The 12,224-nt window shown below is 38.4% G+C and overlaps 1 protein-coding gene across 5 annotated transcripts in view; it reads left to right on the top strand.

Moving 5' to 3' along the window:
* AMBRA1 (autophagy and beclin 1 regulator 1) overlaps positions 1 to 12,224 on the top strand; it is a 128,033-nt gene that overhangs the window by 83,416 nt on the left and 32,393 nt on the right. For all 5 annotated transcript variants that reach the window (XM_030240230.2, XM_030240232.2, XM_030240233.2 and 2 more), the window contains 2 exons: positions 2,422 to 2,610; positions 3,041 to 3,195. In XM_030240230.2, coding sequence (XP_030096090.1) covers positions 2,422 to 2,610; positions 3,041 to 3,195 — 344 coding nt within the window. The remainder of the gene's footprint in view (positions 1 to 2,421; positions 2,611 to 3,040; positions 3,196 to 12,224) is intronic.

The raw sequence follows: 12,224 nt of genomic DNA on the forward strand, positions 1-12,224 counted from the left end.
TCTTCTGGAATTGTGCTCCCTAGTGCAGTTTACAATTGCTGTCACTTTCACTGTTAGCACTGGAAAATGGCTCAGTTTTTGCTACAATAACCAAAGTTGATTCTCTCATGTTTTCAAGTTCCTGGGTGAAGCAGAAGTACAAAATGTCAACACAACCTAGAGCTCCACTGTCAACACAACCTAGAACTCCTAGAGTATAAATAGGATTGGTTTTGGAATAAGTCACTCAGCAGGAATCCTCCCAGTTTGACTGGGATTACAATGGTACAAGCTGTTGTCATGTATCCTTTAGCTGGTTCACAGCACATACTGCAGTTCTTGTGTAGATGCCCATCTTCTCTTGTGGTGACATGATGAGTATTTAAATAAAGCCTAGATTTTTTTTAAAAGGCCGCATTTTAATTATATCTTTTTTTTTTTTAATTAAGCAGTATAGTCTTTAATCTTAATTCTCTTGTGTTTCTGTTCAACTAGCTTCAGACTAAGCACTAAGGAATTTTGTCATCTTTTGAACCACCTGTTCTTTAAGGGCCATGTATATTTCATGTACTTCTATTGCAGCCTTGATAGTGACTACAATTATTTACCTTTTTCTGTTCAGCACCTTTCTGTTTATACTAGGCTGAAAATTACTGTTTTTAGCAGCTTCAAGACTGTAAAATTGGTGGAATAAATTTAGGGTACAGGTGTAGGTGGCTTGGTACAGAATGTAATTACACAGTCCACTTTTAATCCTCATCTTCTTTTTCATCAGAGTTTCCTAAATGGAACTGTAGATAGAAGTTGATAGTCAGGCACAGAGGAAAGCAGTTCCCAGGAGAAAGGTCTTTGAGACCAGAAGAATTAAAGATGAGGTTCAGTGAATGCTTTAAATCAGCAATGCTGTATGAAGGGCAGTCCTGTCTTGCTTCCCTCTCATGAGTACTTTTTGTGCTGCTGCAAGCATCTCTGGAACCATGGGGTGTACTGGGTTGGGAAACTGTTCTGGTTAAAAAATTACCTAGACAACTGTCAGTAATTTCTCATAGCAGTTCCGTGATGCAGCTTTCTTCTACACAGGTGTTGGAAACAAAGGGCAAGATTTGTCGAAGTATTGATTTACAGTCTTAATTTTATTTACTAGTTTGAACTTTCATAAATATGCACAAAGCATTCTTGTACTGTTGGTACAAGAATGGTACTGTTGGTACCATTGGTACTGTTACTTGTTAAAACTGGTAAGGAATCTAGACTAAGAAGTGCCTTCATAAACTTGCTTGCAGTTGCAGCTGAACATATTAAGGCCTCTTCTGGGCTAGGCATAGTCTTGATGATTTTTTCAGAAATGATCTGATGATCTTTTCTGGACTGTAGAAATCAACAGTGTTCTACATGATAGCTTCAAACATGTGAGATGGAATGTTCCATCTTCTAGCATGCAAACTTTCTATATTGCAAATGTGGACTCTGTTTTTATTAGTTTTTTATATCTCTATACTCCTGAGTTTGAAAATACTAGAACCTAAATTTCCCTATCCCAAAAATAGCGTATGCAGGATCAACTTCAGACCTCTTGAAAAACTGAAGCACATTTAGGTTAGGCTGGTAGAGTTGACATCACTCCAGCCATGTCTTAACAAGGTGCCACTGAACTGTTGGTGTAGATGGTTCTTAGAGGCCTTGGAACCTCATTGTACTAGAGCTTGTAGTCTTCATACGCAGTGTATGAAGGGAAAAACACTTGGATGAAGTCACCCAGCAACTTACCAGCAGGGATTAAAATAAAACTGTTGTTTGTGGATTGCTGCCCACTAGTCTGCTGTACAGTTACTTCACTGATATGCAGGAGTGTCTCAAATACTGGAATAATTAAATGGTGGACTGGCTGAAAAAAGTCTCTGCCCTTTCTCACTGACTTTATCCAAGATGAGTGTGGAAATCAGCTGTCAGAAATGAATGTCTCTATCTGCAGGGAGGAGTTTTTCACTCATCTCCTGTTTACTGGAGATGAGAAGAACGGGAACTAGGTGCTCCATGAGAGAAGGGGAAATGAATTAAGGTGTACTGTTTCTTATGAGAATGCTGCTGGAGTTTGTCAGTGTCATGATTTGAGACCTGTTTAAACTGTGCTGTCCTTTGCAAAGGATGCTGTTATGCTTAACCACGGGCAGTGTTTGATAAAGTGCAATTGCTATTATTTCTTGGCTGAAGGCTTCAGGAGGTGAGTAAATTTAATTTCCTGGGCTCGTTTCAGTGTCTTATCTCCGTTTTGGAGCAAGTTATACATTAATCAGGGTATTAACATTTCATAAACTTTTGGAGGAAGCTAAATGTCTTGAGTGCCCTTTGTGTGTACTGTCCGTTGTCCAACATTAAGTTTGCATCTTACTGTATTCTGTTCAACCTTAGTACTATAATCACTATTCATTTCTTTCATTGCAGCCTCTGTGAATGTGCTTGTTCAAAACTGCAAGATTTACAATGATGCTAGCTGTGATATCTCTGCTGATGGGCAGCTGCTGGCAGCCTTCATTCCCAGCAGCCAGAGAGGCTTCCCTGATGAAGGAATACTGGCTGTATATTCTCTGGCACCCCACAACTTGGGCGAGATGCTTTACACAAAGCGATTTGGTAAGCATACAGCAAGATGTCAGGGTGGGTGGGGGTGTGATGACCTCAGAACTTCAAACATCAGTAAGAAATGCAATAGCTTGAGCATCAGTAATTGTAGCAACAGGAAACATTTGATTGACTATCTAGCCAGCCACAGACACAGTACTATTGGAGAGAGGCTTATCATATGCTCTGGACAAGTATGGTGCTGGTATAGGAGAGCTGCTAAAGAATAGTTTTTAATTCCCTAAAGGATTTCATTGTCTTAGTGACAGAACACCTGCAACAAGGAAATGTCTTATAAAAGTTGTAACTTGTGCAGATCTCCTTATTCTCTACCCTTTATGAGATTAATATGGCATACATTATGTGACTGAAAAAGCTGCAAGGAGGAAACATGGGGCAGGATGTCAACGCATGAGAGAAATAACCCCTCTTCTCTTCATAGGACCTAATGCCATTTCTGTGAGCCTGTCTCCAATGGGCAGGTATGTTATGGTGGGACTGGCTTCCCGACGTATCCTCTTGCACCCCACTACAGAACACATGGTTGCTCAAGTTTTCAGGCTGCAACAGCCCCATGGTGGAGAAACCTCTATGAGGGTGAGTAGATGTGTATTCTGTTTGTGTGCATTTGGCTCCAACCTTGTAGTTAGTTGCTGGGCTCTGACAACACATGCTCCAGACCCACTGAGTAATAAACACATGAAGGAATTTATTGCAGAGATATGCAGATGTGGCAGGAGAATGTAAATACAGCAGAACTGTGAAACTTTTCTCTTGTCTCAGATATGATGACAAACAAATACATTCCATGTTGTGTAATACATTCTTGTCATTCAGAGTACCTAGCAGGTCTTTTGTACCTTTTCAGGTGATACGAATCTTGCTTGTGGTACTACAGTTGACTTTGCTGAGGCAGCATATCAGCTGAGGCTTCAGTATCATTTTCTATCATTCCTAAAAACAACTAACTTCTAGGACAGCAGCTACCAACAGTTTCAGGAAGGGGTTGGGCCAAACTTTGTATCCTACCTGCAAGCTGAAGTTGACCATGCTTTTCCCAAACAGGCTTTGCTGGCTATTTATAAGTTAGTTCTTAATGCGTATGGAAGGATATTTGGCAGTGGTATTATCTTTATGTTCTGCTTTGTGTGGCAGCTGAACTGTGATCCACTCTGACTCATTTAGTACCTGAGGGAAAACCTTCATCTTTTCACTGACTGGCAGAATTGAGAACATGTGTGTCTTGCTTTCCTAATGAGTGAAGCACAACAGCTGTTCAGTGATAGTTCTAGGTAATAAAAGCCATGTCCAGTTAATAATCCACAAAGAGAGTTAAGGAGTCACAACTAAGTAATTTCTAAAGCTAAAATTTGGGTTGGATTCAAGTTCTAGACCATGTATTCAGGTGACTTGTTTTAGGAGATGAAAAATAAGTCTTCAAAATTTTCACTTTGAGAGATAACTTTACCATAGTGAAACTCATTCCATGAGAAATCTTTTTTTCCTGTTGTTTTCTTTTCTAAAATAATTTTCTTTTTTTTCTTAAAGGTTTTTCTAATTATTATTACTTTTGGCCATACACTGTTTTCCCAGTGTACAAGGGTTGCAGTGAGGCATTTGTCTAGTGTCCTGACACTGGGGACAGACTTGTCACTGGGCGAAATTCTTTGATTCACCTTTGGATTCTGTAGTTGCTTTTCCGACAGTTCATGATTCAGAGAGAGTCACTTTATCAGCTGATCTGAAACTCTTGTTTATTGTCATCATCTGCTCCATATTATAAGGCAAGGGAAGATAAATGATGAAGGTATATTTGGTGCACCAGTCAGCACTTTCTCCTCTCAAAGTAAGAGGCAGAAATTAAAATGTATTTAAGAAAAAAAGTACTATTTGGTTTACAGGTACAGTTGGTAAAAGCTGTGTGGATATAAGATCACAAAGTACATGTAATCACCATCCTGTAAGATCATTTTAAAATTCTAGTTTGCCCTAGTACTGTTTCTTTTTCATCTATTTTAAGATCCTAGTGAAATGCATATTTTTTTCTGCCAGAAACTGGAGTAGCCCTTCCCACAGTCTTTTTACCATATCATAAGTTAAGACAGAGAAGTCCTATTAGCAAAAATCACATGTCTTCCTTTCACCTCTCCTTTACATTTGCTCTAAACTCCAGTTGCTATAGCTTCTAGCCCTTGTCTTTTGGAGGCATTTTTCTGTAGCCAGCTAAATCAGCAAGCTCACTGTCTGAATGTTTCATTTATATTTCTTTGTCTCCATGTCTTCAAATGCTTGTACCCCTGCTCTTAGTCACCATTTAGTGAAGTAATGCTTTGTATTCTTTAATTTTCTCTTGTAATTTAATCTTCCAACTTTCTTTTTCTTTTGAACTGTCTCCAACAAAACTGTATTTTCTTTTTCTTTCTTTTTTTTTTTTTTTTTTTTTTTTTTGTTTTTGTTTTTGTTTTTCTTCCCTCTCGTTCTGGGATGTGTTTAAATGTACATAATGTGATAAGCACAGTTTTACCAGAAGCCCACAGAGGGTAGTTATTTTCCTTTTGGATAGCAGCCTTTATTTATGCAGTCAGAAATCATTGAGGGGTGGGTTATGTTTCAGGGGGGGTTGCTGTTTTGGTGCACTGAAAATTTTGTACCGTTTTTTCCCACTCTTGCTTCTCAGACTTGCTCCACATCACTGCACTTCTGTCTTTCTCATCTGCTGTAGTTCTGGATTTTTTTTTTTCTCCAGATGGATTGCATGTATTCTAAAGGTTGCTTTTTTCCTCTTTCTTGCACATGTATTTATAGCTTCCAAAACCTTTCCCCCACGTTTTGAAATCCATCCAGTCTAGCAGGATTTGCTAACTATTTTGCTGTTTTCCCCTATTCCAAATAATGTTTAAAGATGTTAAAAATATCTTACTTCTGACAGATTTGGACTTGGAGCTTTATGCATGTGTGACAGGGTCACAGCTAGATCAGTTTGAATTAATTTGGTTAAAGAACCTTCCTCTTGAGTGATGTTGAATACTGTTTCAACATTTTGGTGTGCTGTTGGTTGTCTTTGTGCAGTCCATAGGACCAAGCTTAGAAAGCACAGAGCTGTCAATTTCATTAGTACTGCTCCTCTGTCTAATTGTAAAAATTAGTGCATCCACCACAGATATTTTTTCTGCCTTGAGTTTTGCAGTAAGACTCCTTCATAAGTTTGTAATAGACAAGACATGCAAAATGAAATAGATTTTAAAGTAGGAAACTTCATAATATTCTTAACACACTGTCCTTACCATGGCTGATATATTCCTATTCAGTTGAGTAAAAATCTGTTTATAGCTTGGCCAGCATGCAGTACAAAAAGGTTTAGGAAACCTGGTGAAACTGTATTCTTTAATATCTAATTTAATATGCACCTTAGAGAGAATCAGAAAGCATTTTTCTTGCCTCTCTGCCAACAGCTTGTAATACAAAGCACTTGTTACTCAAACTCTTAATTAAAAATGAGTCAGAGCCATGTTTGAAGCAATATTTTGTGGATATTTTAATTATACCCTACTCCAAAACTCCCAAAAGAAATGCTACATTACATTCTTTGAGAATTCCCATAAGTTGCTTGACAGTTCTTCTGCCTTCCTCCCTGCCTCCCTCTTGGCTTTGGATTTGCAGTCAATGAAATGCAAGAGTAGGGCTTGGCAGCATGGCCTCCAAGCCACTGCTGACCAGTGCAATGATTATTTCTGATTCATATGAACCCTTCTTCCTCATCCCTAACTAGCTGTCAATGGAGTGCAGATTTCCATTGCTTGGAGAGTTTCTTCCATCTTGCTGTTAAAATAGAGGTTAATTAATTCATTTATTACATGAAACTTTAATGCATTTAATTGTACTAGAAATCCACTGGCTGTTGATGCAATTTTCTGAGAACTACAGCGATTTTGGGTTGTACTAAGGAGCACCTTGGTTGTACAAGTGTACATTGTCTGTATGCATCTTGCTGCCAGTATTTCAGAGAGATTGGTTTGAGTTCACCACAGGTCAGGGCTGTTGTAATTTGACAGATATGAATTTTGTTCAGAAATAAAGTAATGAATTATCATCAAATGGGGTAGTTGTGAGGTAGAGGTTTATGCTTTTTCTGCTCACTCCCTTCAGATAAGGCTGATTAGCATTTCACATGGAAACCTGGCTTTTGCTAAAGAACAATTTTTAAACTTCAGTCTGAAAAACGAAAGCTTTCAGTAGTGTTGACTTTTAACAGGAGGGGTATGCATGAACATCAAGTGTTTGTTTTTTGTGTTCTTGGATTTTTTGCAACTCTCTGAAATGTATCTGTAGCTGAAGAGAACAAGGTAAGAGTTGCTTTTAGCAAATATCTAGATTGGTGGTGGTACAGATGGCAGTGATGCTGGGAATTGTCTGCAATTTGAGTTTCAGAGATAAAAAGCTGGGAGACAGGACTCCAAATGTGGAATAAGGATAGGTTTTGTAGCCTGTTTTGAAAACATAGGTGTAATTTATTTCTAAATAAAGCATGTCTGTTTTCAAGCTATTTGGTTTAGGTGATTTTTTAATTCCATGTATTTCTAAGCCTATATGGATGTTAAAGGACTTAGAAGAACATGAAATTAGAATCTTTCATGGAGCTGAAGGTCCTTAGAAACATGGGAAGAGTAAGGATCATATTGCCCTGGATCTGCTAGCAGTGGGAACTAGTGAGAAAGGCAGCCAGAAGGTAGTTTTATTTCTAGCATTCACAAATGCTGATGCCCTCGCAATGTTTAGTGTTTTTCATTCTATCCAGAGGAAGATAACTTGGAAATATCAGCAAAACATGATTACTGGAATCCAAATTAAAATGAAACCTTGAGAGTAGCTTTTAAGCTGAGGATACAAAAAGTAAGGTAGGTGATAGAAAAATTTGATTGACATGAAACTGAGGAGCAAATCATACAATTTGTGGGGATAAAGTGACTTAACCAATCCCCATCTCAAATGCTGCACTTGCTTTGAACGTGGAAGTATTCAGGCTGTGGAGATCCAGAATTAGTTCTTGACAAGACTGCAGCTATTTGGGAAACATTCTGATTAAGTGGTCGGTCAATAGCCTGGATGGAACAGAGTATTTGTATATTTCCATTGTAAACAGATGGAGAATTCCAAATACCACAGGAAGAAAGGCCTGAAACAGAAAGACTTGGAGAGTTTTAGCACAAAGCCAAGCTTTTTTTTGTTCTAGCATATTAACTCTTAGTGAGTACAGTGCACAGTTTTCCTGAGTGCTGCTGCATTCTGAGCTTCATGCAAGTGTCAGTAAAATGTATCCAGTGTGGTCTGCAAAGGTCACTCACTCAGTCTCTGGGTGATCTGTGCAAACTCCTGCAGCCATAAGCAACCAAGCTTCAATCCTGAAAGCAAATACCCTGCACATCTGTTTCACTGGGGCACAAGTTAGTTTTATCAGAAACCTTGGTAATGTGAAAATAAAATTGGTTAGGAGAATATGATTAGATGGCTTACTGCAACACATTACCTCCAGTGAAAGAGTTCATGTGAAATAACATATTTCTGAGAACAAGAATAGTGTACAAAAAAGTACCAGCCTCTTGCTGTGTTGTTGAAGGATGTGTTGGTGTGGTCCTTTGGGTCTTATTTTAAGGAAGATTTGACATCTTCAGGTCAACAGGGTGATCTTCTGATGACTCCAAGTAGAACTACAAATAATATGTCCAATTACTGCCCAAAGAAATTTTTGACTCTTGGCAGAAGTCAAACCACATAGATGTTTTTTTAGCCTTTCAAAAGGCCATGCAAAGTCACAGACTGCAAGCATTTGTTGATACTAGGAAGAGGACCTGGAAACAGAACCCTTGTTTAACTGAAATAGGAAATCCCTCCATTTAATGGAATGGAGCATAATTGTCTGGTTGAGACCTAGTAGTTTATATATGCTGTGTATTGACAGATTCTGTCAGATGTCTTTAGGAAAACAGATCATATCCAAAACCATGTTGGTAAACACTGCTTATGTAGGGTACTGTAAATAGAGCTATATTCAACATTACTGGAAAATGCAGCACAACCTTGGGGGTGCAGATGACATGAAGATTTGCACAGATGTGCACATTTGAGTATGGATGCAGAAATATGCAGGAATAGTATGTTGTAAGAGTTAGTTATATTGCTGTCTTGACCAATTCAGCTGTGTCTGCTTGAAGTCCGCTAAGACAGAGCTTAGAGGAAACTAAAAACTCATTAGAATCCTTCATAAGATACTATGTTAGTTTCTCATGATGGTTAAACATGGGAGCAATGTCCGTTTTAGCAAACTGGTGTGAAGAAAAAATGACATCTCTTCAGGATGTTTTTACTTAATGGGATGTGAAACTGAGAGCCAAGACATTTTGTTTAATATGAGGTCCAGTATTTGGAGAGCAGGGCTCTTGCAGTTCAGATAAAGCCTTGAGCTTGTTTGCCCCACAGTAGCTACTGTTAGCTTTGGTGCAGTTTGGTACGTAGCTTTAACTAGATTTAAGAAATTATAGCGAACATGGTTCTACATCTGAGATTATTTATGTGCAGTCATCTTGCCCAAGTCATTTAGTTGGAAGACAGCCAAAGTGAATTCTTAACGATTTGCATTGAACTGTGCATGGGCTGAGAAGAAATTGCTGTTTGCTATTTCACAGAAACTTTTTCCAGTACTTCTTCCTACCATTTTCATTGAATTAAATTTGAACCGACTCTTTCCTCTTGTATTTATTCCTTCCAGAGATGTTGGCAGCTGGATGTCAGCCTCTTTTCACCTAGATGAGGATGCATGTAGCTCTGTCATCAACATATTGTTGACATTTGATCTTGTATGCCGTTCCACTGAGGCTCAGCAGACGGAGAACGGGGTGGAATGGCAGCTGTGCGCAAATCCTCTGCTCTGTCATTGGATTTTTAACATATTGTAGATGTTGCTGTTACAGTCTCAGCATGACATTTAATGAGGAATTCACAGATCCTGGTTTTGGTTTGCAGTCTGAGTTAAGGGCAAAAATAAAAAAAGGTTGCTGTTCCTTTTGCCAGAGAAATGACCGTATGTCTGTTAGATTGGTGCAGCATTGGGAGCTGTTGGTGATTTTTGGAAGAGAGAGTAGCAGTGGGATACAGTCCTGTTTACATAGTTCAGTTTATCTGTGCATCTGTGCTGAATATACATACACGTGTATCTGTCTTCTGTCACTCCAATCCCTTTGGCATTTCTGTTTCTCTCCTTTCATCTTTTCCAACCCATCTGCATGTACAAATGAAAAGATAATTGTTTTGTTCAACAATTTCTTGCTTACTCAACCCTAGGTTTCAGATCCCAGTTTGGATGATCCCCTAAGGGGGTTTTTGGAGCTATTTGAAAGACAGGTAGTAAAATAATGAGCCACTTCACTGCAAGTGTGTTATTTTCCTGAGTGAGAGCTTTGTTACCTAAGATGATCCACATCTTTGTAAGACCTTGTTCCCATTAGTTAATTTTAAATGTAGTAGTTGCATGGCAGGCTTGTGAAATTAGGTACCAGCTGATAATGCGAATTCACCTAAAGAAAGGATTAGGTGTGCTTTAATGAGACCTCTGAATTTGAAATATTAAATATTATAAGCAATAAATTATGTAATCAACCAGAATCAGGAAGAACCAACAATCTTTTATGTTTGCAGAAGTTTTCACAATCCACCCAACAGAATTTTCTGGTGCTGGCCTGTTTTAGGAATTGGATCAACTATCCACAGTTAAGATTTCAGTTGTTGGAAATTAAGAGTTCTCACTTAATTTGCTGTGGCTCACAAAGCAAAGCTAGATTTTCTGCATGGACAACAGGTGCAGAAAAAGGCAGAAAGATGTTTGTTATATTGGTAAAGACTGAAGAAAAAATTTATATATAATCCTATTGCATCTGAGGGAGATAAATGGAGTTGAAAGAAATTTTATTTGTGCTGAGCACTGGACGATAAAATCCATTTGAGGATAGGACTGACAAATCCGAAAAGATAAGTGCATTATTTTTCACTTCTTCCATTTCAACAGAGAAGGTCTATTGGAAAGATGTGTATGTTGTTATCAGGAATCAGCTGTGGGGGAGGGGTTGAGCAGCATAGACCAACCTGCCTAATAGGGAGAGACTGGAAGCAAGAAAACAAATCTTTTCCCCCATCTCATCATGGAAATTAGGTGCCTTTTTCTTTGCATCTGCATATAGGCAGAGAGACTCCTTCCAAACAAAGGGGAGACTTGCTGTGTTTCAAAATGCTGGTATACATTGTCTTATGAATAAATGTATTGAGCAATCAGTCAGTTATCCCAAGGAGTGTTTGTTTTGCTTTGCTTTGCTCTGCTTTATACAAGCTACACTTGAATTTTGCTGTAGAGGGTTCTGGAGTTTGTGACAGTGCAAGTCTTAAACCTGAATTTCAACATATTTTGTGAAATTCATTAATAGGCAGCAAAGTAAAAAAATGTAATCTAAGCCAAAATATCCTACTATTTATTAAGGAGATCAGGTTAGAATGTCTTTTTCTTATTATACTTCTGGGCCTTCAAAAAACACAAACTAATTGAATGCATAATACAAGTCAGTGATGCAGGCTTACTGGCCAACGACATGTGGTGTATTCAGGGGAGTGGCAGATGCTTTATAGAAACTTACCTGATACCTTGGTGTCAGAAGTAAGCTAGTTAACACGTTGGCATTATAAAAATGTCAGGTAAGATCTTTCAGTGGTAACACAGTATTAGGAGGAGGCAAAAAAAGATAATTAATTTATTTTAATGCTCTCTTGACAAGGTTCTTGCAATCAAAAAAAAATGAAGTCAAACTTGCTCTGCTTATGCCTTCATGCTGTCACTGCATCTTATCTGCTGCTCTGGCAAATACAATTGGAGTTAATAATTTTCTGCATTTGTTTTAATGCTCTGTAAGTAGTTTCAGACTGTATGTAGGCCTTGGTTAGAGATGTACTTTCAGTGAACTTAATACAGTGTGTGGATTGGCTGTGATTTTTGGGCTGCATTGGTAGTATAATCTGTACTCATATGAAAAGCACTTTGTTTACCAATATAAACTTTGCATCTGTGGAGTTGAGAAATACATTTATTGGCTGCCTCAGTTATACTCATCCAGCAGAGATAAATGGTCCTTTCTGAAGCTTTTCCTTGGCAACCCAGGTCAGAGTAGCTGCGAAACTGTGTATTTTACCAGTCCTCCAAGACGTTTCTTTAGCGTTTAACACATCAGATAGTTCTTTCCCTGTGTGTTTTCATTGTCTCTCAGCCTCTGGTGACAGTGTAATTCAGTTGAAAATTCATAATTATGTTTTAGGCTTTTTTGTGATTTAAAAACCCACCTTATCTGCTTCAGGGATAGCAGAATCTCCCCATGTAAAGGAGACAACAGCTGCACCCCCCACCCCCCCAGCAGTGCTTATCAAGGCTCATCTAATAGCCAGCTTACTGCTTAGCCTAAGCAAAGGTAATGACTTTAAATTTATTGGCATCTTGGAGGCAGATGCATCTAGTTGAGAGCAGAAGTGTCTCTATTGAATTAAAAAAAGATAAAAAGCAAGAGTTCCTGCTGAGTTTTCCTACTGCTTGTGCCAAA

Source organism: Serinus canaria, chromosome 5, assembly GCF_022539315.1.
Source record: "Serinus canaria isolate serCan28SL12 chromosome 5, serCan2020, whole genome shotgun sequence".
Classification (NCBI taxonomy): Eukaryota; Metazoa; Chordata; class Aves; order Passeriformes; family Fringillidae; genus Serinus; species Serinus canaria.